The sequence below is a fragment of the Cibotium barometz genome, chromosome 39, assembly GCF_041138505.1.
Source record: "Cibotium barometz isolate CiBa-2024 chromosome 39, ASM4113850v1, whole genome shotgun sequence".
Classification (NCBI taxonomy): domain Eukaryota; kingdom Viridiplantae; phylum Streptophyta; class Polypodiopsida; order Cyatheales; family Cibotiaceae; genus Cibotium; species Cibotium barometz.
In genome coordinates this window covers 33,712,961-33,735,841 of record NC_141084.1, presented here as the reverse complement: position 1 = coordinate 33,735,841, position 22,881 = coordinate 33,712,961, and the positions used below count along the sequence as shown (strand labels likewise).

At 42.3% G+C, this 22,881-nt stretch overlaps 1 protein-coding gene across 2 annotated transcripts in view; it reads left to right on the top strand.

The window, feature by feature from the left end:
- The window catches only part of LOC147616009 (5'-3' exonuclease family protein), a 99,759-nt gene extending 94,202 nt beyond the window's left edge, over window positions 1-5,557 (top strand). The window contains exons 14-17 of one of the 2 annotated variants that reach the window (XM_086778636.1): window positions 4,640-4,696; window positions 4,789-4,835; window positions 5,091-5,166; window positions 5,246-5,557. In XM_086778636.1, coding sequence (XP_086634762.1) covers window positions 4,640-4,696; window positions 4,789-4,835; window positions 5,091-5,166; window positions 5,246-5,317 — 252 coding nt within the window. In that variant the 3' untranslated portion in view covers window positions 5,318-5,557. Of the gene's footprint in view, window positions 1-4,639; window positions 4,697-4,788; window positions 4,836-5,090; window positions 5,167-5,242 lie in introns of both variants that reach the window. The other variant, XM_086778635.1, reaches the window with a different exon arrangement.
- Window positions 5,558-22,881: the final 17,324 nt, after the last annotated feature.

Below are 22,881 nucleotides of genomic sequence, written 5' to 3'. Positions count from 1 at the left end.
TATGACACACGCGTGTCCACGAGTGGTTTTTGCTTCATGCTTGGAAGCTCATGCATATCATGGTTGAGCAAGAAGCAGCCTACTGTGGCCACTTCTAGTTGTGAAGCTGAGTACAGGGCAGCTTTCACAGCTACGGTTGAGTGTGTGTGGCTCAGACGCCTTATGGCTGATTTGGGTGTTGGGCAGCCATCTGCCACCACCATCTTCACTGACAGTCAGAGCGCATTGGCAGTTGCGCGGAACCCAGTGTTCCATGCTCGTACGAAGCACATTGAGGTGCACTACCATTATGTCAGGGAGAGACTCTCTGCAGGAGAGATCAGTTTGGCTTATGTGCCAACACAGGATAACCTTGCAGACCTTTTCACAAAGGCTCTGCCTCGTGAGAAGTTCGAAGCTTTTCGCAAAGCTTTGGGCTTACTCCCTTTTGTGGATTCGTCCACATAGCTAGACACTTCCCTATACATGAGTGCTAGCTCTTGTTCACCGCATCACTCCAGGGGGGATTTGTTACCATATTATAGTAGTGATGTGTGTGAACACACTTAGGACCGCCGGGCACTTTTTCCCTCACTAGGAGGTTTTTTCCCCCGTGCATTGTATATACGCCCATTTTCTTCTAGGGCTTGTTATCTTTCATTTTTGGCACTCATAATACACTACTGTGTTGTGCTCAAGCTTCCTCATCTTCTTGAAGTTGTGTGTGCATTCCTGCAACCCTAATTCCAACAAGGCACGACTGAGAAAAAGAAAGGGCAAGGAACGTCTGTTTCCTAAGCTGAGTATGCGATATTATGGTCCTTTCCAAGTCTCAGAGAAGATAAGTGATGTAGCATACAGGCTGAAATTGCCAGAAACCTGGAAGATACATAATGCATTTCATGTGAGCCTTTTGAGGCCTTTTATTGGCAACGTGCCAGAAGATATAGTGCCAGAGGAACAGCCTGAAGTGGAGGAATTGGATGAAATTCTGGTTCCTGAGCAGATTCTGGTCCATAAAGACAGAAAACTGAAAGGACAAGTTGCAAGAAGGTACTTGGTGAAATTCAGAAATTATTCACCAATGGATGCTAAATGGATGGATGAGGTTGAACTGGCTGATTCACCTCAGTTGATGCAACTTTACAAGGAAGCCTTCCTGTTAGAACCTACAATGGTTTAATATGCTTTTTGAAGCTGAATTCTAAATGACCTGTACATTTGTATTATATGTTTGGCAATGTACAGTTTTGACATTTGTTGTCAATGACTTAATCAATGAATGAACTTTCAGTGCTTTGAAGTTGTATCTGTTACGCTTCAAATGAATGATTTACATGTTGTGACACTAATAGTACAACATATATGCTATCGCCTTGTGTTGCATCCGGAAACATGTATTTGAAAGGCTTGAACCTGCGATGGCACAAATGGTAGTGGGGAATTCCTATCATCGCCCCGTGTCATCCGTTGGCAGGAGATACATGCGATGACACTAATCACCTGGGGAATCTTGTGATCGTCCTGTGTCATCCGTTTGCATGTGGACTTGCAATCGAGGTCGCTTGCTTCTTTCAAGAGGGGGGTATGTCACCAGGAGGTGAAACTTTTTGCAGTTGTTTTCCTTATTTACATTTCTTTATAAGTATATATTTTTCTTTTCTTTCTCTTTGGTTGCTGTTGCTTTCCCCCGGTATCTCTTGGAAGGGCTTGGGCCATTGCAATGTCAAAATGGGTCAGCCAGTGGGACTTTGGACCAATGGTTGGCTAAGCCTGAGACCTGCACTGAAAGATGAATGACAGTGTCCAGGACATGGGCACTGAAAGATGAATGACAGTGTCCAGGACATGGGCACTGAAAGATGAAGGACAGTGTCTAGGACATGGCCACTGAATGAGGGTATAGGCCAGTTTACACTAGTAAGTGGCCGCCACCGAAATGTGAATGTATCTTGAATTCTAAGCAAATTCTGAAGTGACCATAGTGGTCAAAGATGGTCAGGAGACCAGAAGGAATGCAGATGACATCATCCCTAAAATCTAGGGAACTGCTATTTTTGGCAGTGTCGGAATTGAAAAGTGTTCGCGTCAGTTTGTGCGGAATGTCAAGGGGACCAAAAGCTGACAAAGGACTGTTGTGAGAATGTGAACCAGTCAGGAGATTTTTAGCCTGGAAGATTGCATGTGGAAAAGGCTTAAAAATGTGCCAAGTGTCAAATTTTGGTGCATTTTCCTCATAGAGAAGAGAGAAGCGTGGGAATTTGGGAAGAGGAGGCTCATTTGCAGCCATCGTGTGGTTTTGTTGCACGAAAACCAGCATTCGTGGTGCATTCCCTTGCCCTACAACTCAGGAATTGAGGGTTGAGCTTGCTCCCCACAGCCTCTCTCTCTCTTTCTCTCTCTTGCAGACTATGGAAATGCTCTCATCAGATAAAATCAGGTACAATTGTGTGAATTTCATGCTTAAATGCAAAGGCTAGTTGCCTCCTTGACCAGGAACAGGTGTAGTTGGTTCCTACACCAAAGCAGGGACAGAAGAGGGTAATAACCTCTTTAAAACAATGCTGTTTCAGCACTGTTTAGGTGCTGTTTTTGGGCTGTTATGTTGCCCGGTTGATGCCAAAATGCAGTAGGACTTTGCTAAAGTCCTCCAGGACAATACAAGGGTTATTTTGGGTTGAAAACAGAGCTGAAAACAGGTCTGTGCAGAAAATTACAGCAAGCTGAATTGTGATGTTTTGGACTCTATTGGGTAGCTTGATGCCTATGGAAGTGAGCCTGTCAGTTGGGATTCATTCTGAGATGTTATGGAACAGTTTTAGTGTAGTTATGCTGGCAAATTTCTTCTAAAATTTGTAAAATTCAGCTGATGTAAGTAGAGTGCTTTGTTGCACTTGTGCTTTGTAATTTCCAACCTTTTAACAATAAAGAAATACCGCAAGGGGCGCCGGACTTCGGGGCCAATGTGTTGTTGAGCGAGGGAGCGAGGATTCTGTAATTGTGTGTCTGAGTAAGTCCAGGTTATTTGTGAATGAATTACCGCTTTATGTGTCCATAGACCGGTTTTACAGAGCCTGAAGACAAGTAGGCTTTTAGAGGAGCTACTCTACCCTTGACTACATCTTCACCCTTCGTGCCATCATTGAGGGTAGAGCACGGCATCAGAGGATTTACTGCTGCTTTGTGGATTTCCGCAAAGCTTTTGATATTGTACCCTGAGCTGGCCTCCTTACACTGTCATTAGGAGATAGGAGTCCCATTTGACGTGGTTTGGAGCATCATTGCCCTCTATGAGTCCGTCACCGGATGAATGAGAGCCCCAAGAGGTACATTGTAGGAGATTTCCAGCACTATTGGGATGAAACAGGGCTGCCCTCTATCACCCACTCTTTTTGGGCTCTACATTGATGAGATCTTGGGCTTCATTGATGGATTAGGCGGGCTGGTCCCACACTGGCAAGCATATTGATCTCCCTACTACTTTATGTAGATGACATCCTCCTCCCAGATTCAGCTGAGGGGCTTCATAGACAATTGGATGCCTTACAAGACCTCTGCACTCAACGGGACCTCTCTGTTCACCTTGGTAAAACCAAGATAATGGTCTTCAATACTTTCCGCCCCTTCACATCCAGATTGAGCTTCACATTTAGAGGAGATCCTGTGGAGATTGTCTGATTCTATGTCTACCTTGGTGTCACTTTCAGTGGCCCATACTCCACCATGCTTCCTGCAACACATGCTAGAGTGACACGGGGATATGCAACCTTGAGCTTACTTGAGTGGTGGTGCTTCCAGGCACATTTCCAAGAGCCCAAGACGAAGTGTTGGCTTTTTGACACCCTCGTCACTCTAGGCTTGATGTATGGAGTAGCCTTCAGGGGGCCAGTTTTATCCGATGAGGATTGGCAGCGAGTTGAGAGGCCCTAGGTCATGATGTTCTCCCGTATGATCCGCAACAAACCTTCGGCCCCAGCCACCTTGACCCCTCCCTCACCAACCAATGATCACTAGTTTCTTTGAGGCTGAGGAGGTGGAGGACACCCATACAATGGATCTTGTGGACCCACCTCGGGTTGCTCCGGAACCACCTCGCTTGAGAGGAGTTACCTTGGACGGGGCCTCCACATTCCAGCGTGCCCGATCCAGCAGGCCCTTCCGCCCCTGCCGTTGCCCCCTCAGACGTTGGCCACAGTCCCCTCATTAGCTCCAGATCCAGGAGATGCTCCATTGCCATTGAGGTACCTTTCCACGTGACGTAGTTGAGGGAGACCTCTCGACCATACTCATTAGCCCCACCCATGCTTGATATTTTGGACAGTGGTATACCATCTATTGGGGGCTGATGCTCCTCATGTTCCATGTTCTTGGTATTCCATGGGCAGTTTTGTACCACCCCCGTGAGATAGCTATGTTTTGTTTCTATTTTAATTTCTTTTTCATGATGAGATATGCCATGGACATTATTGTATCACTTTGGTCTCACAGGCCCATTGGGTCTTTAGTAGACGCTTAATATATCTTTCTTTCATTTTGTCTCTCCCCCCCCTCCCCCCCTCTCTCTCGCTCGCTCGCCCGTCTGCCCACGCGTGCACGCACAGGCACATGCACTGTGAACGCATGCACCCACTCATGAATGTTTCTACATGTTGAAAAACAGGGATTAAGGAAGTTTTTAGTGGAGGAAAATGGGTTCAATAACGACAGAATAATGAAGGTATAATCTGCAGCATATGGATTAGCACTTCCTCATAATAATTGCAAAAGCATGTTAAGATGGGTGGTGTTGTGTGCTTGGTTAAACTGCAGGCCATTGAGAAGATCAAAGCTGCAAAAACCAAGTCTTCGCAAGGAAGGCAAGTCTCACATTCTTTTTGCTGAATTGTATACAAGTTTGATTTGTCTTGGTTGCTAAAGAATTTTTGGTATAGCCCTATGTGACCTTCGTGTGTGTGCACATGTGTGGGTGTGTGCATGTGCATGCACGTGTGAGATTTGTGTGCGTGCGTGTCGGCTGGAGTGGTTACATCATGGCTTATCCTAACCAACTGGTCATGAGTTCATATCTCAATACCTCCTGAAAAAAGAGGCTTACTGGTATTTTTTTCCAGGTTGGATTCATTTTTCAAGCCAAATTCTAATGCAGAATCAAAAACCAGCCCAGCTATGGTGCCATCAAAACGAAAGGTAAGCTACATAAAGGCACTTGGTTTTTGATCGTCCATCCAATCTTCTCTTTCTTCTCAACAGCTCAATATGACAGCAGGATGCTCCTGATACGAAAAGTACGAAGTCTGTGACCAAGAAAGCAAAACCTATCACCAAGGGGAAAAAGTAAAACAAGTCTAAAACAGGGGTGCCCATGACAAGAGGTCATTCACGTCGATTCAGGTCTTCAATCCACATTGTGTGTTGTTGGAGACTACCTTCAAAGGCTCACACTTGATACAGTTCTAAAGAGGAGTTGTCTGAGGTTATTGTATCTATGGTTGGAAGTCTTGATGAATTGATGTGCATTGGAAGTTGGCATGAAGTATTAGTTCTGTAAATCAAATGAGAATTTTGATTTGTTAAGTGTCTCCTTGAAGACTTTAATTGCCTCTAAATGCATATATGAACATGGTATGCCAAACTGACTTAAGGTTGGCTTCACACATCTACGGACATGTGGGCCTTGTATGACCTGGGCAGACATACGTTCCTATGTGCCATAGGAATTTTTTTAGAGTTGTGGTACACAGATTTCATCCCAGATTTTTGTGATGTGTAATTGAGTGCCTATGCATGGCAAGATGTGAAGTGCTTGGCCTGTATTGAAAATTGCACGTGTGATGTAAGGGTAGTGCAGGCTGATGGGGTGCCCGGTGTGTGTACTCATGTGGTTCTCGACATTTTCTCCGTCTCATGGCTGCAACTCTTTTTCTTTCTTCGATGTGCTGCTTTCTTCAGTGTTTACCTTAGCTCGAGTCTGCTTTCTTTAACTCTCTTTGCGACCTGTGGACTTCTTAATTGCTTTTCTTTTAGGTGCTTTCCTCATACTTTCCAATATTCTTATCTTCTTCAATGTGTTGCTTTCTTCCTTATTCCTTTCCTTGGGGAATTAGGGACATGATGTATTTATGGCTTTCCCCTCAAGGATTTTGTACTTGTTTTCGAGGGGAATTAGGGACAAAATGAATGTATCACGGCACTCCCCTCGAGGTTTTGTACCTCCTCCTTGCTTATGAAACAAGGCTTGAAAGTTTGGCAAGATTAGGCAAGGGTTGATGAGGCATGCCAAGGGCCTTAGGGTGAAGTTGTGGTTCAATTAAGAGTGATGACAAGGAGCATCTTTGAAGCAGCTCTTCATTGGATTGCTTGGGCTTGGGTAACTTGCTTGGTGTGTCTTCGTCGTCAAGGTGGATGTGGAGGGAATATGCTCCTCCTTATGGCTACTCAACGGGCATTCCTATTCATGAATATCAATAGATGTTTCCTTTCCTTTCTTGAGACTTGTGCCTCCTTGTGGACACAACGAGGTCTCTTTTGGTGGACACTCTTTGCTAGCAAAGATGTAATATGAGTCCAATGATCCACACCAATATCTTAATCAAACCGCGTAGTCTACTTATAAAGACCCTAAGCAACACTTGATCGTGATCCCTTCACTCTGTCACATGCATCACCCCTAGCATAGATGCATGTGTCATACTGTTGGGAAAATATGAGAGAGTTGATAAGTGTTGTATTCACATTTGGGTCTGCATTTTGTTCCTGAAATGAAGCAAGAGTTCTGCGATTTCAGGGTTGAAGCAATTATGTTGTGCCTTGAGGGTTCAAGGACTTGGGTTCCGTAGGCATGAGGACACTCAATTGCCTAGAGGCAAGTTGAAGAGTGGTGGTTCTAGAGTCCTAGTCAATGTGACGACTGTTATGTCTTATCCGTCCTCTTTCTAGGACTTGTTCTTGCATACTACTTGTAGAAATATTGAATAGCATGTGCAAGTTGGCTCTGGTGGCTCAAAGAAGACTAATTCAAGGTTGAAACACATGATGAGTAAAAAATAGTAGAAGGGTCGTGTACACACAAGAGAGACAACATTATTGGGCAAAATAGTTGATTGATTACTTCATAGGTAAGTGCCCTTTTATAGATTCTATACAACTCAACACCACCTAGTGGTTTTATCAAAACAAGTGGTAAGGTTCATCCACAAGCTAAGTGGTTTGGTCCCTTTCACATGTACATGGTCCATTTGGTCCCGTTCTTCTAGGGATGTGTTCGGTGCATATTTCAACACTCCCCTTCAAACACATAATCATTACAATATTGATGGCCTTTGATGACTCACCACAACTTATGCTTACCTAACATCCATGCTAGATGATTTTCTTCTTACTATGATTGCTTACTATGATCATACAAATTGAGGATGACGATTTCAGCTTGAGGCTAGTTAGGAGTAGTTGGCTAGAGGCTTAATGGTTGATTTACAAAGATTTACAAGACTTATGTAAAGTTGGGCATTAAGAGTTTGGGACCGGGGCCCAAGACAAGATCTAGAAGAGATGGTCACTTTGCATTGTGAGGGTTTCATAGTGTCCCTTATTCTTCTCCTTTGCTTCTTCATGCTCTTCTTCATGATCCCATATTCTTCATGCATAATGTAGGTCTTTTGAGCCTTCTTTTGAAAGAAAGTCTTTCTCAACGTGTCCAGGTTTGTGACAAGTCAATCACAAATGATCGAAAAGTTGTACTTAGCCTTTTCCTTGTAGCATGCGTTTGATATGTAGAGAGCCACTTCATTTGGTGAAGTGTTGGACAAGGTGTCCTCTTTTGCTTTGACCTTCAGCTTCCTCACTTTTTCCAAAGGAGAAGCTTCAATATTAATAAGCTTTGTGATGGGAATGTTGGTGAAAGTAGTCACAATGTTTTCGAAATCGGGAGGCAATGACTTGAGTAACACCGCAAAGGCAATGTCTTCATCCACCTTTGGTGAGATGCTTGCAAGTTGGGTCATAAGACTTTGCATATAGTTAAGATGAGATGCACTAGAAGTTATAGACTTCATATCAAGTTTAAAAAACTCAAGAGCAAACTAAACTAAGAGCTCTTGGATTGAACCCCAAATAGGGTATCCAATTGATCCCATGAAGCCTCGAGGATCCACATGGTGAATGTGCGTATCCAATTCAAGAGTTATGATGGCTCTTGTTTTGTCATCTTTGGTCTCCCATGTCCGAATAGTAGCTTGGTCCCTTGGCTTCTTCTCCTTTTCACTTGTGATGCTTCATAGGCCTTTCTTCATAAGAATGAGCTTGATGCAAGTTTGTCAAGTTTAGAAGAAGTGCTCCTTGAAGTAGAAGGTAGTATCATGTGAGGCCATATGAGCAAACCAAACTTAGAGCTCTTGGATTGAACCCCAAATAGGGTATCCAATTGATCTTGTGAAGCCTCGATGATCCACATGGTGAATGTGCGTGTCATCCAATTCAAGAGTTATGATGGCTCTTGCTTTGTCATCTTTAGTCTCCCATGTCCGAATAGTAGCTTGGTCCCATGGCTTCTTCTCCTTTTCACTTGTGATGCTTCATAGGCCTTTCTTCATAAGAATGAGCTTGATGCAAGTTTGTCAAGTGTAGAAGTTGTGCCCCTTGAAGTAGAAGGTAGTATTATGTGAGGCCATTAAGGTTGAAAGAGTTGAACAACACACTTGGGAGCAAGTATTGAAGAGGGTTTGACTCAAACTTGAGTCACCTTGAAGATTGAAGCTCTTAGTGTGAGAGATCTGAATTAGAAGCTTGTGAAAGGCTTGGATTTGATTTCAAGAAATTTGTTGAGCCTTGTAAGAGAGGCTAAGAGCAACATTGAGATAAAACAAGTGATAAGACTTAGAGAGAATACTTGATTAGGCAAAAAGAAGGTAGTATTAGTGATTATTAATCACTAATTAGTATTAAAGAAGCTTGTGGTTATGGTTGTGAGAAGACACAGCTCTGATGAAGAGCTTCGTTTTCCTTGTTGAGATGACTGTTGGCCAAGCCCTCTTAGGGCAAGCAAGGATACATATGGGCGCACCCACAGCTAAGAGGAATTAGAAAATGTAGGACTGTAGGGGTGACACAAGTTGTATGACCACGCACAAGCACATAACCGATTTGTTTTGGGAGAAATGATAATGGCGTAGGGTATACAGCCAAATCGGCCTAATTAATGTGCCAAGCTGGGCCGCTTAGAGTTAAGGAAGATGCTCACAAAGTTTGGTGGGCAATGGTTGAACCACTTGGGAGCATTGTACGACCACGACAAAACGGACTCGTTTTGGGGGAAATGATAATGGCACAACGTATACAGTCGAATCAGCTCAATTAATGTGCCAAGAAGCTGGGGTGTCCAGAGCTAAGGAAGATGCTCACAAAGTTTGGTGGGCAATGGTTGAACTACTTGGGAGCATTGAATCCTCCACCAAGGCAAGGTCAGGCTGGTAGCTTTTTGAAGATAGTAAAACAATTAAAAATATATGAGAAATGAGATAGCCACACAAAAAAATTCTAGTATGATGATAACGTTCTGATGCCATGTTGAAATATTGGATAGCATGTGCAAGTTGGCTATGGTGGCTCCAAGGTTGAAACACATGATGAGTAAAAAATAGTAGAAAGGGTGTGTACACACGAGAGACAACAATATTGGGCAAAATAGTTGATTGATTACTTCATAGTCAAGTGTCCTTTTATAGATTCCACACAACTCAATACCACCTAGTGGTTTCATCAAAACAAGTGGTTTAACACAAAACTAAGTGCTAGAGAAGCTTCATTCACAAGCTAAGTGATTTGGTCCGTTTCACATGTACATGGTCCATTTGGCTCCATTCTTCTAGGGATGTGTTTGGTGCATGTTTCAACACAACTTTTCTTCGAAAGGGTATTCCCAATGTGAAATATCAGCCTGAGGACATGCTTGACTCTACAGTTGAGATGTGTACCTTTGTTTGGTGTTAGTTTAGGGTGGCCTAAAGAACACCAGGTTTCATGAGACGTTCCAATATTAACTAGAGCAAGATTATGTTTATATCTTGTCTTAGTGTTCATGTCAAGGCTTATCCTCCCATTCTCCTTCTTCCAAGTTGTCCACTTGGGCCATATTCATAGAGACGTGCTAGGTTCAAAGCTTCCTCTACTTTTCTTTTGCCTCTTGTTGAGCTTCTCGTTTCATTTCAGCTTCTATATTTATCTCCTCTCTCTTGTGGTGGATGGCCTTTAGGGCATTCTCTGTAACGGTTTCCATTAAGGATCCATCTAGCGATGTAGCTTGATACCATTGAAATATGTCTCCGTCTCAACACCATCGAGTGCAAGGCGCCTTGGGGGGTAGTTTGTGTAACTGTAAAGGGGCCTAGACCTCTGTACTTAAGCTTATGATTTTGATTCTTGATATTGTATACAAGATCCATGTGTCCTTGTCTTTGACCTTTTCGTCAAACCATTGCTTGCGCCATAGTTTCTCAACAATCACACCATAGACGACACAAAGGCAGACGCCTTCTAGCTTTTCTAGCTCAAAAAGACATCGGTTCGAACATTTCTCATTAGCCTTTTCTTGATTGCGCTACACACTTTTATGAAGTCTTGTAAGCCCATAAATCCATTGACAACTTGTATTCCTAGTCATTGCATTACAGCTTGTCTAGCTTCAACAATTTTGGTTAGAATAGCACATATAATCTTGTTGGTGCTCTTGGCTTGCACATTGGCTTGTGGATAATATGGTGAGGAATTGTTGTGTCGTCATGAACTTCTTTTTGATGATATGCGCGTGCCTTTGTCACTTATTGGTCAAGTGGACATTTGAACCATGTGATAACATTCTCGTACATCAATTTAGCAGTAGATCTTGTATTAACCTTTCTTGTAGCATGGGCCTCAACCCATTTGGCATATTAGTCCATTGCACCATGATATATCTAGTTTGCATATTGCGTACAGTTGGACTAATTGATCCTACAAAGTTGATGCCCCATTTCTCAAAAGGTTATACAGAAACAATAAGATATAAGGGTATTCTATCTTTGTCATTGATTGTGAACCTTTGATAGATTGATATGCACATCATCTTTGGAGATTCCTTGAGGTCTTCATTGATGTTGTTGTGTTGAGTGTTTGATAATTTTTTATCCCATTGTTTGGATCCTTTAGATTCTCATACACCTCACTCCGTTGTCGCACCACAATGTTTTCATGTCTATAGGGATGAAGGACGAGTTCTATTTGCCTTAATGGAGGCAAGAAGAGAATAACGATCTACGTAATCTTGGATGGTGGTGTTGGTGTCTGACATTGTGAGACCCCTATATCATTTACTCATTTTCTTTGAGCGGACATAAGAGTGTAGACATGCTTAAAAAGCCTTGGGGCAAGTGCACCCATCCTTAGAGCTCCCAACTGGGATAATATGTTCCATGTGCACATCGGTGCTTTGGCATTTGTAGTTGATTGTGTGCTAGGCCAACCTGGTGAACATAACATAGATTTTTTGCTTAGCTTCACTAGCCATTGAATGATGTATACAACCACGAAGAGGGAAGGCCTTGCGATGGTTTATGTCGTTAAAAGTACTACCATTACCTTTTGGCAACCAAGTTTATTTTCTTTATAGTTACCAGTAATAGGCCCTTCTTTATCTCGTAAGCAAGCCTTGTGCTATGGAAAGGATTACGAGTTGGATTTAATGGAGTTTGACTTCATAGTCACTATGCAGAAAGGCTTTCAATATGTACATGCCAAATAGAGAACCCCTAGTGGGGATTGATGATGATATACTTGATGCTCCATTATTTCAAATATAACTTGATTGTGAATGGAAAAAGGAGATTGTTCATTATTTGGCGAATGGTCTATCTTAGGAATAATTGACAAGAGAAATTGTGCTAGATATCTTGTAAAGAAGGAAGGCCCTTATTAGTTAATAGCTGGACAGTTACACAAACTAGGCCAAGATGGGATTATGACACAATGCCCCTAAGAACATGAATACGTCTCAATACTGGAACAAGACCACTTCGGTGCTGCTAGAGGACATTTTGCAACGGACACCACCATGAAGAAAGTCCTACTAACAGGCTTGTGGTGTTGTTTGGTGATGCGACCAAATTTGTGAAATAACGCAATTCATGTGGTGGTGGCATTAGCAATGGCTTACATGTGGGAGGAGGTAGAACCATGAAATATTTAATTATCGATATGTTCTCCTCCTTACATGCCCGTTGTGTCTTGGTGTTTCCGTGCTCCCACACTTACATCATCTTCATGGCAAGCTGCACCACATCTATCTCTTCATCTTCATCCTCTACCTCTTGGATACATAGTTAGCCCTTGGTGGTGAGAACAATTCCCTTCTATCTCCCTAAGTGGCTTGTTGCACATTTTTGATCATTTTTGCTAGACGATGATTAATTTTTATGGCTTTGTTTGCATATAGTGCCATCTACATTTCAGCTTCCTTTAGCTTTTGGTGGAGCTCGTTGTTTATGTTTTTTAAGCTCGTAGAGCGTTGCCTCTAGCTCATTCTCCTTGTGGAGGTGGTCTGCTTCTCTTTTTTTGTTTATTGTTTTTTTTGTTTTGTTTTGTTTATTGTTTTTTTTTGCAGCTTCTCCATTGTCTGTTGCAACATTAAAATTGCTTTTCTTTTAGATCCCACCTCTACTGTGAGGTGGGATTTCTATCCGAAGGGACATGGTGCCTTGAGGGTATGCTAGCCCGCCCCGAATAGTTTGCCTCTATATGGGGAGGAGGTGCAAGGAGAGGCAAAGCACGGACCCATGGTAGGCACCTTAGGAACTCACTCACGCATCGGGTAGGCACGTTGGGTCCATCGGTGACCTGCTGAGGTCGGCCGGCCTCTTGCGTTGAGGTGCTGTTGCGCCCATTGTTTTGGAAGGCTTGGTCTTCTTGGGTTTGTGTGTTATGAAGTTCTGAGTCCATAGCAGAGGGGTTAGGAGGGGATCTGACTCTTTTATCTCTCCCTCTCCAAACTAATCAATCGCTCCATCCAGTGTTGTAGTGATTGGATCCGGGCGGCTCAGCCTTTCCATAGGTGCCAACCTATGTTGACCTTACAAACTATTGTGAAAGCCTATAATGATGAGTAAATTTTTTTCCCAATCAATCATGTTCTCACTGATAATCTTCTTCAAGAGAACTTTTGATTGCTTGACCATTGCACTGTGGATAGTATAATGTGGACTTCTTGTAAATTACCAGATGCTTGATTGTCAGCTCTTCCATTATATCATTCAAAAAATGTTCGCCTTGGTATTCAACTGTGTCATGATGTTCTCATACAAAAATTTTCCCATTGAATTGGCTGAGTTATCCTTGAGGGCCTTTTCCTCTACTCACTTAGTGTAGTGGTCCGTTGTGTAACCAAGATATATAGCAATTTCATGTCCACTAAGCTACGTGGAGCACTTTGGTAATGAAATCCAATCCCAACTTCATGAATGGTTCAAGTGGCAAAATCGAATTGTGAGGCATTCTATCTACTGCAATTGACCTAGCCTTTGACATACCTCACATTGTTTTGAGAATTTCCATGTATCTTGGTTTCTCCTCCAAGATGTCCTCCATTGATGCCTTGATGTACACGGCTTGGTGCTCATGATGTGGGACACATCTGTGGAGTTTGTTGTAAGTGCAAAAGTTTTTACAAGCCCTGTTTGGTAAATTGCTATAGATAATCATGTATGGCAGTCTATCCCAGATTGTGAGTGAGAAGCTTTCTCATTGGGGACAAGGACAACTTCCAAGCATGGAAGTGCATGATGAGAAACTTCCTCATGGGAAAAGAATATTGGGAGTTTGTTTTAGGTGATGAGAAGGAGTCGGAGCTTCCAAAAGAAAGTGTTACTCCTCAACCAAGCGCAAGTCTTTTAGGCTTGGCATCAGGCGGCGTCAAATTTGAATCCTTTGAGGCCTTCTCAATCTATTTTACCCTTCACATAAGGGCTCTTGAATATTTACCCTTCACATAAGGGCTCTTGAATATTTACCTTGTAAAAGGAATACGACTTTTAGGATAGAAGGGTAAGTTTTTTTTAAAAAAATTTTCAGTAGAAGGGCTAAGTATAAAAAATACCCTTAGATTACTAATTTCAATAATATCAAAATAGGTGGTACAAATACATTGTAACTTATGCATACCATGGAATCTGGATAAATTTAGACGGGGGATAATAATAATAATGGAAGGTGGTCACTTACTACATGCTATAGCGTTTTAGCAAATGTTTATCTTTAAGTTACTATTTAATTAGACGTTGCTCAATCCTTAATCACCAATTTAGTCTTAATCACAACTCACTGGCTAGCTTCCATCCAAGCGCAACTACATTTTTCAGTTTCGTTTCTCTATTAGCTGCGAGCACGTGTGACCACGCTAGCAAGCAAATCATGCCCCTGCTTATTCAAAGGATTTGGGCCCGGTTTTTCTTATCTGTTCGTGTAGCCTTGCTCGAGACTCCAGTAGCTTGGGTCTGTCCTACCCTGTAAATAACTTCCACGTAAGCTAATCAATTTCATCATTAGTTAGATTTGCTAGGTTCACAACCATGCAAAATGCTCTTGTACCCTATAATGTCTCTTCAACCATTTGAGAAGTGGGGCGTTGACTTTATCAGACCGATTAGTCTAGCTAAAGCTCAAGGAAATCAAACACTGTTTATCATCGCTACCACAAACTACTATACTAAATGGGTCGAGGCCCATGCAACCAAAAAGGTTTATGCAAGGGCAACAACCAAATTCCTTTAAGAAAATATAATCACTAGATTCGAGTGTCTACTCGAACTAGTAAAGCGACTGAGGAACTTACTTCATCAATGATGTAATCAAGTTTCTATGGAGCGAATTCATGGTTGTGCATTGCAAATCCTCACCCTACTACTCCCAAGAAAATTGTTAGGTAGAAAGCACCAATAAGATTATCTGTGCTATCCTGACCAAGACATGGAAGCCTCATTTGATGACCGAATGGCCTACAAGATAGCCATCCACCACACGATACCTTTCAACTTGACATATGGAACAAACACTGTCATGCCCATGGAATTCTTAGTACCAAGACTAAGGATTACTGTCAAGGAAAAGTTGACAAGAAATGTTCTGACCGATCAATTGTTTGAACTTGAATGCTTAGATGAAGCCAGACTACGTGTCATCTACGGAATGATAGTCAAAAAGCTGATGTGCAAGGAATGGTTTCATGAAAAACCCAAGGACAAGGATATGGAAGTCGGGACGACATGGTTCTCATATACAACACAAAAAACCAAAAGTGCAAGCTAAAGTATAAAGGGATGGGACTGTTTCTTGTGTGCAAACTCACCTCGCAAGGATCTACGCCCATTGAAATGCTTCATGGTGTTAAAATGGAAGGATTCTTCAACGGTAGCGAACTTAGGTGGTGCTACTATGGCCCTTTAACTTTGAAAGCCTTAAAAGCCATTCATCATAAAAAAGGAGAAAAAATAAAAGAAGCCGCACTAAAACAAGAGGCCCAGCAACAAGAAGCTAAGGCTAGACAAGAAAAGTTGTGCAACCGCTACATTTTAGTTAACATGGCCCAAGTTGTTGACCTAGAAGATGAGGACTGGGAAGTGAAGCCCTACCAGACTCTGGCTAGTTAGGCATGACCACAAAGACTACCCTAGGACACAAACTTGTGCTTTTTGACATGGGTGTTAGCCTTAACCTAATGTCCCACACAACTTGGTATGTACTGCAAATAACCGTTCTTTTAACACCACAAATGCATGAGTTGAAGGAGTAAATACGTTTCAAACCTCATGCATATGATTGTTTATTGCTATGTTTTACATTGAAAATAACTCCTTGGAAGGGAAGTTTTATGTTATGCTTGTAGGTACCATGTGTAAAGAAGTACTCGGATGAGGATGGATGGGGCACAATCGATGCTAATTAGACTGGGACTTGCGAATTTCTACCTTACAACTAACTACTGGATAGGTAATAGTCCTAATGATAGATGAGGAGCCCATTTCTTTTATCAAACATCAACACCAGAGAACCATTCTTCCATCCAAGAGCTGCTCACACGAACATCCAAGGGTACCCCACACCCCAGTCAAGCCACTTAAAAAGAGGCATATCCTATACTTAACCATAGGGCTAAGTAACCATGCTCTAATAAAAACCTCGTCTAAGCAAGATCAACCTTCCCGTCTACCCCCCTAACACAAGTGGCCTCTCTTAAAACTAACCCATCTAGCATCAGTACTGTTCACATTTCTAACCTTGCTGAATATGGACCATCCATTAATCCCTAATAACACTAATGTTTCCATTATAAGGGTGACACTTGGTGGGTATTTCTCTAAGCACAAGGTTACTATGACGGGTAACAAAAATTATGGGTGTCCACGAGGAAGGTCTTGTTAAAATATACAAGTGAATAGGGTGTGTGCAGGAACAAGCCCTTAGCTGTAAAAGAGAATCTATAAATGAGTGAGAAGCTCTGAAAAGGTGAGAAGTATCTACTGGGAGAGAATAAAGGGTAGCATGAGAAGATTTAGGAGGTGTGGAGATATTCTGGGAAGAAATGGAGAGAATCAAGCAAAAGAGATGGAGTGAATCAAGGAGAGATCAGTGGGATTAGATGCTTGGATGTAAACTCTATAAATTGAGGCATTGGCCTAATGAGAATTTGCTGGTTTTTGATTATCCATGCCTACATTAAGCTATCAGTTAATTGTTCACTAATCACGTCTTAATTATTATCTAATCTATTTCCTAATGATGTTGATTCTAGCATTTGATCCACCATAGCTTATCACATTGCTGTAAATTTAACATGGTATCAGAGCCTAGCTTAGAATCCATCAAATTTATGAGCCCATTATCTTGCTAATCACCTAGTTAATCAAGATTAGTAGATAATCAAGTTTTTACCTTTATTTTCAAGAGCTTATGTATCCCCAGCTGGTGGAGGGGCTTGATCTCCCTCCAGGCTTAACAATAGGCTTCAAGCCTTTAGCCACACATAGCCACAAGCCGTATGCTCCAGCCCATCTATTCAACACGTCAAACCGCCATCACATGTGCTGCTAATTTGCCAGTGCCACTTTTCTAAAGAGAACTGCAGATCCACTCCTCCACAGAAGACATTGCTCTAATTCCTCTTGGCCTTAGGGGTTTTCAAGGGTGATCTACAAGCCGGTGAAGATAGTTTTTGATTTCATCAAGTCTACAGTGAGATCCAAGCTCTCCATCAAATGTGCAGGTGACTTTGGTAAAACAGAGATTAAGCATTCAATGTTTGGTCAAATCTTGTATTTCTTGGCTTAATCCTTTACTAGACTAATTGCTATTGATGGCCTTGAAAGGGGTTGAGCTCATTTGAACTCTAAGGCCCTAGATCTGGACTCCCCGCATACTCTGTTTTTTACACATAAAACAGAGGATTATTTTACTAATCAATGATTAATCAATATTAATCATTGTATTTTGGTACTATTGAGGGTTCAAATTAACCATTGGGTATCTAATACAGATCTCTATAACTTCAGATTACAATTTGGAGATGGTTTGATACTCTAACCATTTAGTATAGATTTATTACCCTTGGTTTAATGTAATTTATGGTGAATTTATGCTGATAAATTTGTTGTAATCATCACCTAAACACCAGATTGAGTTGTAAAAGGGTAGACACTACCCTTGAATCTTGAAATTGGATCAAGAGGTAAGACCCCCTTCACATCATCATCATGAGCACGGCACAAGAGAGCCAAATTTAATGGGGAGCAGTTTTATACATGGCAAACAAAAACCATGTATTTGCTCATGAGGAAAAATCTGTGGGGGCTAGTTGAGGGAAGAGATGAATGCCCAGAGGTGAGTGGGGAAAATGAGTGGAAGAGCAAGAATGAGAAAGCATTAGGACTTATCGCACTCAGCTTAAATGATGAAATCATTCATCACATCACAGGGATTTAATGGGCAAAAGATACATGGGATGAAAATAAATTATTTGGCACTTAAGCAAAAAATTCAAAGATAAATCTGTTAATACAATTCTACAAACTGGATATGAAGGAAAGTGAATCTTTAATCACACACTTGACTAAATATAAAAGCATTAAGCAACAACTGGCAGCCATTGGCAAGATGATGAGGCACTAGCAGTGCTTCTGAAGAGTGTGGACAAAGGTGAATATGAAAACATTGTAGCAACCTTAACACTAGTTTGGTACCAAAACAGGATACTTAAGTGTCCTTTTTTGGGGGTTGCGAAAAAAAAAATCAAACTCCTAATGTAGGCTTTAAAAACCAACATGCTTCATTGGGCATGTAGAACCTAACCCTATGCTTATGTAAAAAATGCTAAACATATAAAATGCTTTTTTATTTGGAAGTACATAAGCAACAAAGTAGCATATGTCTTGAAAATGAACATTTTTCAGGATTTTTCCAAATATGCAAGCATCATTCTCTCAAAAAAAAAATTCAATGATATCAATAGCATTTTTGTTGGAATTAGGGTTGCAGGAATGCACACACAACTTCAAGAAGATGAGGAAGCTTGAGCACAACACAGTAGTGTATTATGAGTGCCAAAAATGAAAGATAACAAGCCCTAGAAGATAATGGGCGTATATACAATGCACGGGGGAAAAAACCTCCTAGTGAGGGAAAAAGTGCCCCGGCGGTCCTAAGTGTGTTCACACACATCACTACTATAATATGGTAACAAATCCCCCCTGGAGTGATGCGGTGAACAAGAGCTAGCACTCATGTATAGGGAAGTGTCTAGCTATGTGGACGAATCCACAAAAGGGAGTAAGCCCAAAGCTTTGCGAAAAGCTTCGAACTTCTCACGAGGCAGAGCCTTTGTGAAAAGGTCTGCAAGGTTATCCTGTGTTGGCACATAAGCCAAACTGATCTCTCCTGCAGAGAGTCTCTCCCTGACATAATGGTAGTGCACCTCAATGTGCTTCGTACGAGCATGGAACACTGGGTTCCGCGCAACTGCCAATGCGCTCTGACTGTCAGTGAAGATGGTGGTGGCAGATGGCTGCCCAACACCCAAATCAGCCATAAGGCGTCTGAGCCACACACACTCAACCGTAGCTGTGAAAGCTGCCCTGTACTCAGCTTCACAACTAGAAGTGGCCACAGTAGGCTGCTTCTTGCTCAACCATGATATGCATGAGCTTCCAAGCATGAAGCAAAAACCACTCGTGGACACGCGTGTGTCATAACAACCAGCCCAGTCAGAATCTGAAAAAGCATGTAAATCTGGCGGCAATGATCCCCCCTTGGGATAAAACAACCCAAGATGCCGAGTACCACTCAAATAGCGAAAGATACGCTTCACTGCCTGCCAATGCTTAATGCCTGGGCTATGCATAAATCTGCTCACCTGTGAGACTGCAAACTGAATGTCTGGCCTCGTAATGCATACATAAATGAGGCAACCAACAGCTGTTTGATAGAGTGTGACATCAAAGTGATCTCCAGCATCATGAAGACTCAACTTCAAGCCTGTCTCCATTGGAGTAGCAATAGGCTTGCAGTCTTCAAGGCCAAATCTCCGCAACAATGTTTCAATATACTTTGTCTGACACAAAGCAATACCTCCATCACACTGCTTAAATTGTATCCCCAAATAATGATGCAAATGCCCCAAATCTGACATCTCAAAAGAGGCATTCAAATCAGCCTTAAAATCAGCAATATGACTCTCATTTGGTCCTGTGAGCAGCATGTCATCTACATAGAGAGCAATGATTAGATGTACACCATCCACACGTTTAACATACAAAGTGCTTTCTGTTGGACTATTCTGAAACCCATGTGCAGTCAAATATGCATGTATTTTTTCATACCAAGCTCGTGGAGCTTGCTTTAAACCATATAAAGCCTTTTTTAACCTGCACACTTTGTTTTCCTGCCCTCTTTGAACAAAACCACGAGGCTGCGATACATACACCTCCTCATGCAAATCTCCATTTAAGAACGCAGTCTTTATGTCCAGCTGACGTACATTCCAACCATTATGAGCTGCTAATGCACAGATGCTACGAACAGTGGTCATACGACATGTGGGAGCAAAAGTCTCATCAAAATCAATGCCCTTCTCTTGAGCATAACCTTTTGCAACAAGCCTAGCCTTATGGCGATCCACTGTGCCATCAGGCTTACGCTTCAATTTGTATACCCACTTAGTGCCAATGGCCTTCTTGCCAGGGGGCAAGTCACATAAAGACCATGTACCATTCTTCATAATAGCATCGTATTCTGCTTGCATAGCAGCCATCCAATTTTCTGAACTTTGTGCCTCATCAAATGAAACAGGCTCACTTTCATCGCACATACTAGAAACAGCCAATGCATAACAATCTGACGCATAAGAGGCACCATGAGAGCCAGAACGAGTGTGACTAGACAAAGGGGCATCCAACTTGCTGTCACGCAAAGTCTGCACCAGCCATCTAGGCATGTTCCTAGAGCCCTCAATCTCTTGTCTCTCATCCTCAAGTGCATCATGCACATCTGCATCAGATATAGGCTGATCTGTGCCATCATTTAAAACCTGCATAGGCTGAAAAACTGCCTCATGAGGTATTGCACTTGACTGTGCACCACTGAAAAGAGGCAACAATGTATCATAGACATCACGTGAGCTGATATCTGTCTCCTTAGTACATGAAACCAAGGGCTGAACTGCATCTTCCACAAATACAACATCACGGCTAACCAAAATGCGCTTTGTCTGTGGATGATACAAACGATAGCCTTTGCTCTCAGCACTATATCCAACAAAAATACATTTGACAGCTTTGTCATCCAATTTTCTGCGATGTTGCACAGGCACTAATGCATATGCCAGGCAACCAAAAACACGTAAATGGCCAACAGATGGCTTGCGGCTATGCCAAGCCTCATATGGAGTGACAACCTGTAATGCTTTGGTGGGACACCTGTTTAGTACATAAGTGGCACACATGACAGCCTCAAGCCAAAAACCATGTGGTAGACTTTGACTCTTAACCATACATCTTGCCATTTCCATGAGAGACCTGTTTTTTCTCTCAGCCACACCATTTTGCTGTGGTGTATACGGCACTGTACATTGGTGTTTTATCCCACGCTCAGCCAGAAATGCATTAAATTCTGAAGACATATACTCCCCCCCTCGATCTGAACGGAGGGTGCCCATCTTACTTTCTGACACATTTTCAGCCATAACCAAAAACTGTTTGAAGCACAAAAACACTTCGGACTTTGCCTTCAAAGGATATACCCATGCATGCCTGGTAAAATCATCAATGAAAGTCACGAAGTAAAGGTAGTTTCCAAATGATGGAGTTTGCATGGGACCACAAACATCACTGTGAACAAGCTGCAATCTGCGTTCAGCTCTCACTGATCCATCTTTGGGAAAGGAAGCACGCTGCATTTTACCCAATATGCAGCCCTCACAAACATGCTTGACAGGTGCCTCAAGCTTAGGCAAAGAAGACACCATTTCAGATTTCTGCAGGCGCAGCAAACTTGCAAAATTCAGATGACCAAAACGTGCATGCCACAGTTTTGCATTTGAAATAGCCTGCGTATCCATAATAGCACATGCTGAATCCTTTACACATTTGCCATCCATATTGAGCTTATACAGCCCTCGACATAGTGAACCAGATGCTACAATGATGTCACCACAAGAGAGATCATGAACAGTACATCTGTCATCCACAAATTTTACAACCAAACCTGTTTTGGCAAATGCGGAAACTGACAACAGATTCTTTTTGATCCCTGGCACATACAATGCATCAAAAAGTGTAAAGGTGTTGCCATTTGCAACATTCAGCACAATCTGTCCAACTCCTTTAACGGGATAAGAGGAGTTATTGGCACAAGTGACAGTATTCCCTGTGGGAGCAGACTCAAGGAAAGTGAATAAACTGCGCTGCGAGGTGATATGCTTAGTGGCACCACTGTCAAAGTACCATACATCTGAATCTACTGCAGACATACATGTGTCATGCAAAGATGGGTCATAACTGCACTGCGCATTGAATGCCCATTCTGTATCTAGCACAACATTAGCAGATTCATTGTTAGAAGGAGAGGCATCTGCAACAGCCATACCAGCCTCTTTCTTCTTAGCCTCTTTCGCAGCCAGCTTAGGACACGCTTTGATGACATGATCATTTCCCTTACAGTACTTGCAAAATGTCTTCTGTTTGTCACCCTTCTTCTCATCTTTGTCTTCCTTCTTTGGTTGCGCAGCATTTGCAGATTTCTGCTTACTAGAAGAAAAGCCAGCTTTACCTTTCCCGCTTCTCTGACTAGCAACGAAAGCTTGATCTGCGACACGCATAATATTCCTGTTTTGCCTTGACTGGTCTTCTTGCAGCAAAACAGAAACTAACTCCTCAAATGATAAGGCATTGGGATTGCCTTTCATCATCAAGCGAAGAGTGGAAGCAAAACCCTGATAAGAATCTGGTAGACCATTCAAAACAGTCTGCACAAGTGAACTGTCTGACAGGATTTCATCTGCAGAAATGAGCTGCTCTTTGAAATCCTTGATCTTTGTCAAAAAGCTATCCATAGAATCACCTTCGTTCATATGCTCACTCTCCAACTGTTTTCGGAGGTAAGCAACACGAGCCTCATTTCTTGCCTGATACAATGTGGCAAGTACATCCCAAGCATCCTTAGAAGTCCTGCAGGAGCGAATATGTGGGATAATGGTACGTTTGACAGACAGCGCAATCAAGGCATGAGCCTGCGCATCTCTACCATCCCAACGAATCTGCTCTGCTGAAAGTGGTGGTTCTCGAACAGCTGCAACAGCACTTGTGCCTGCACCATCATCAACAGTACCTGTTTCTGATG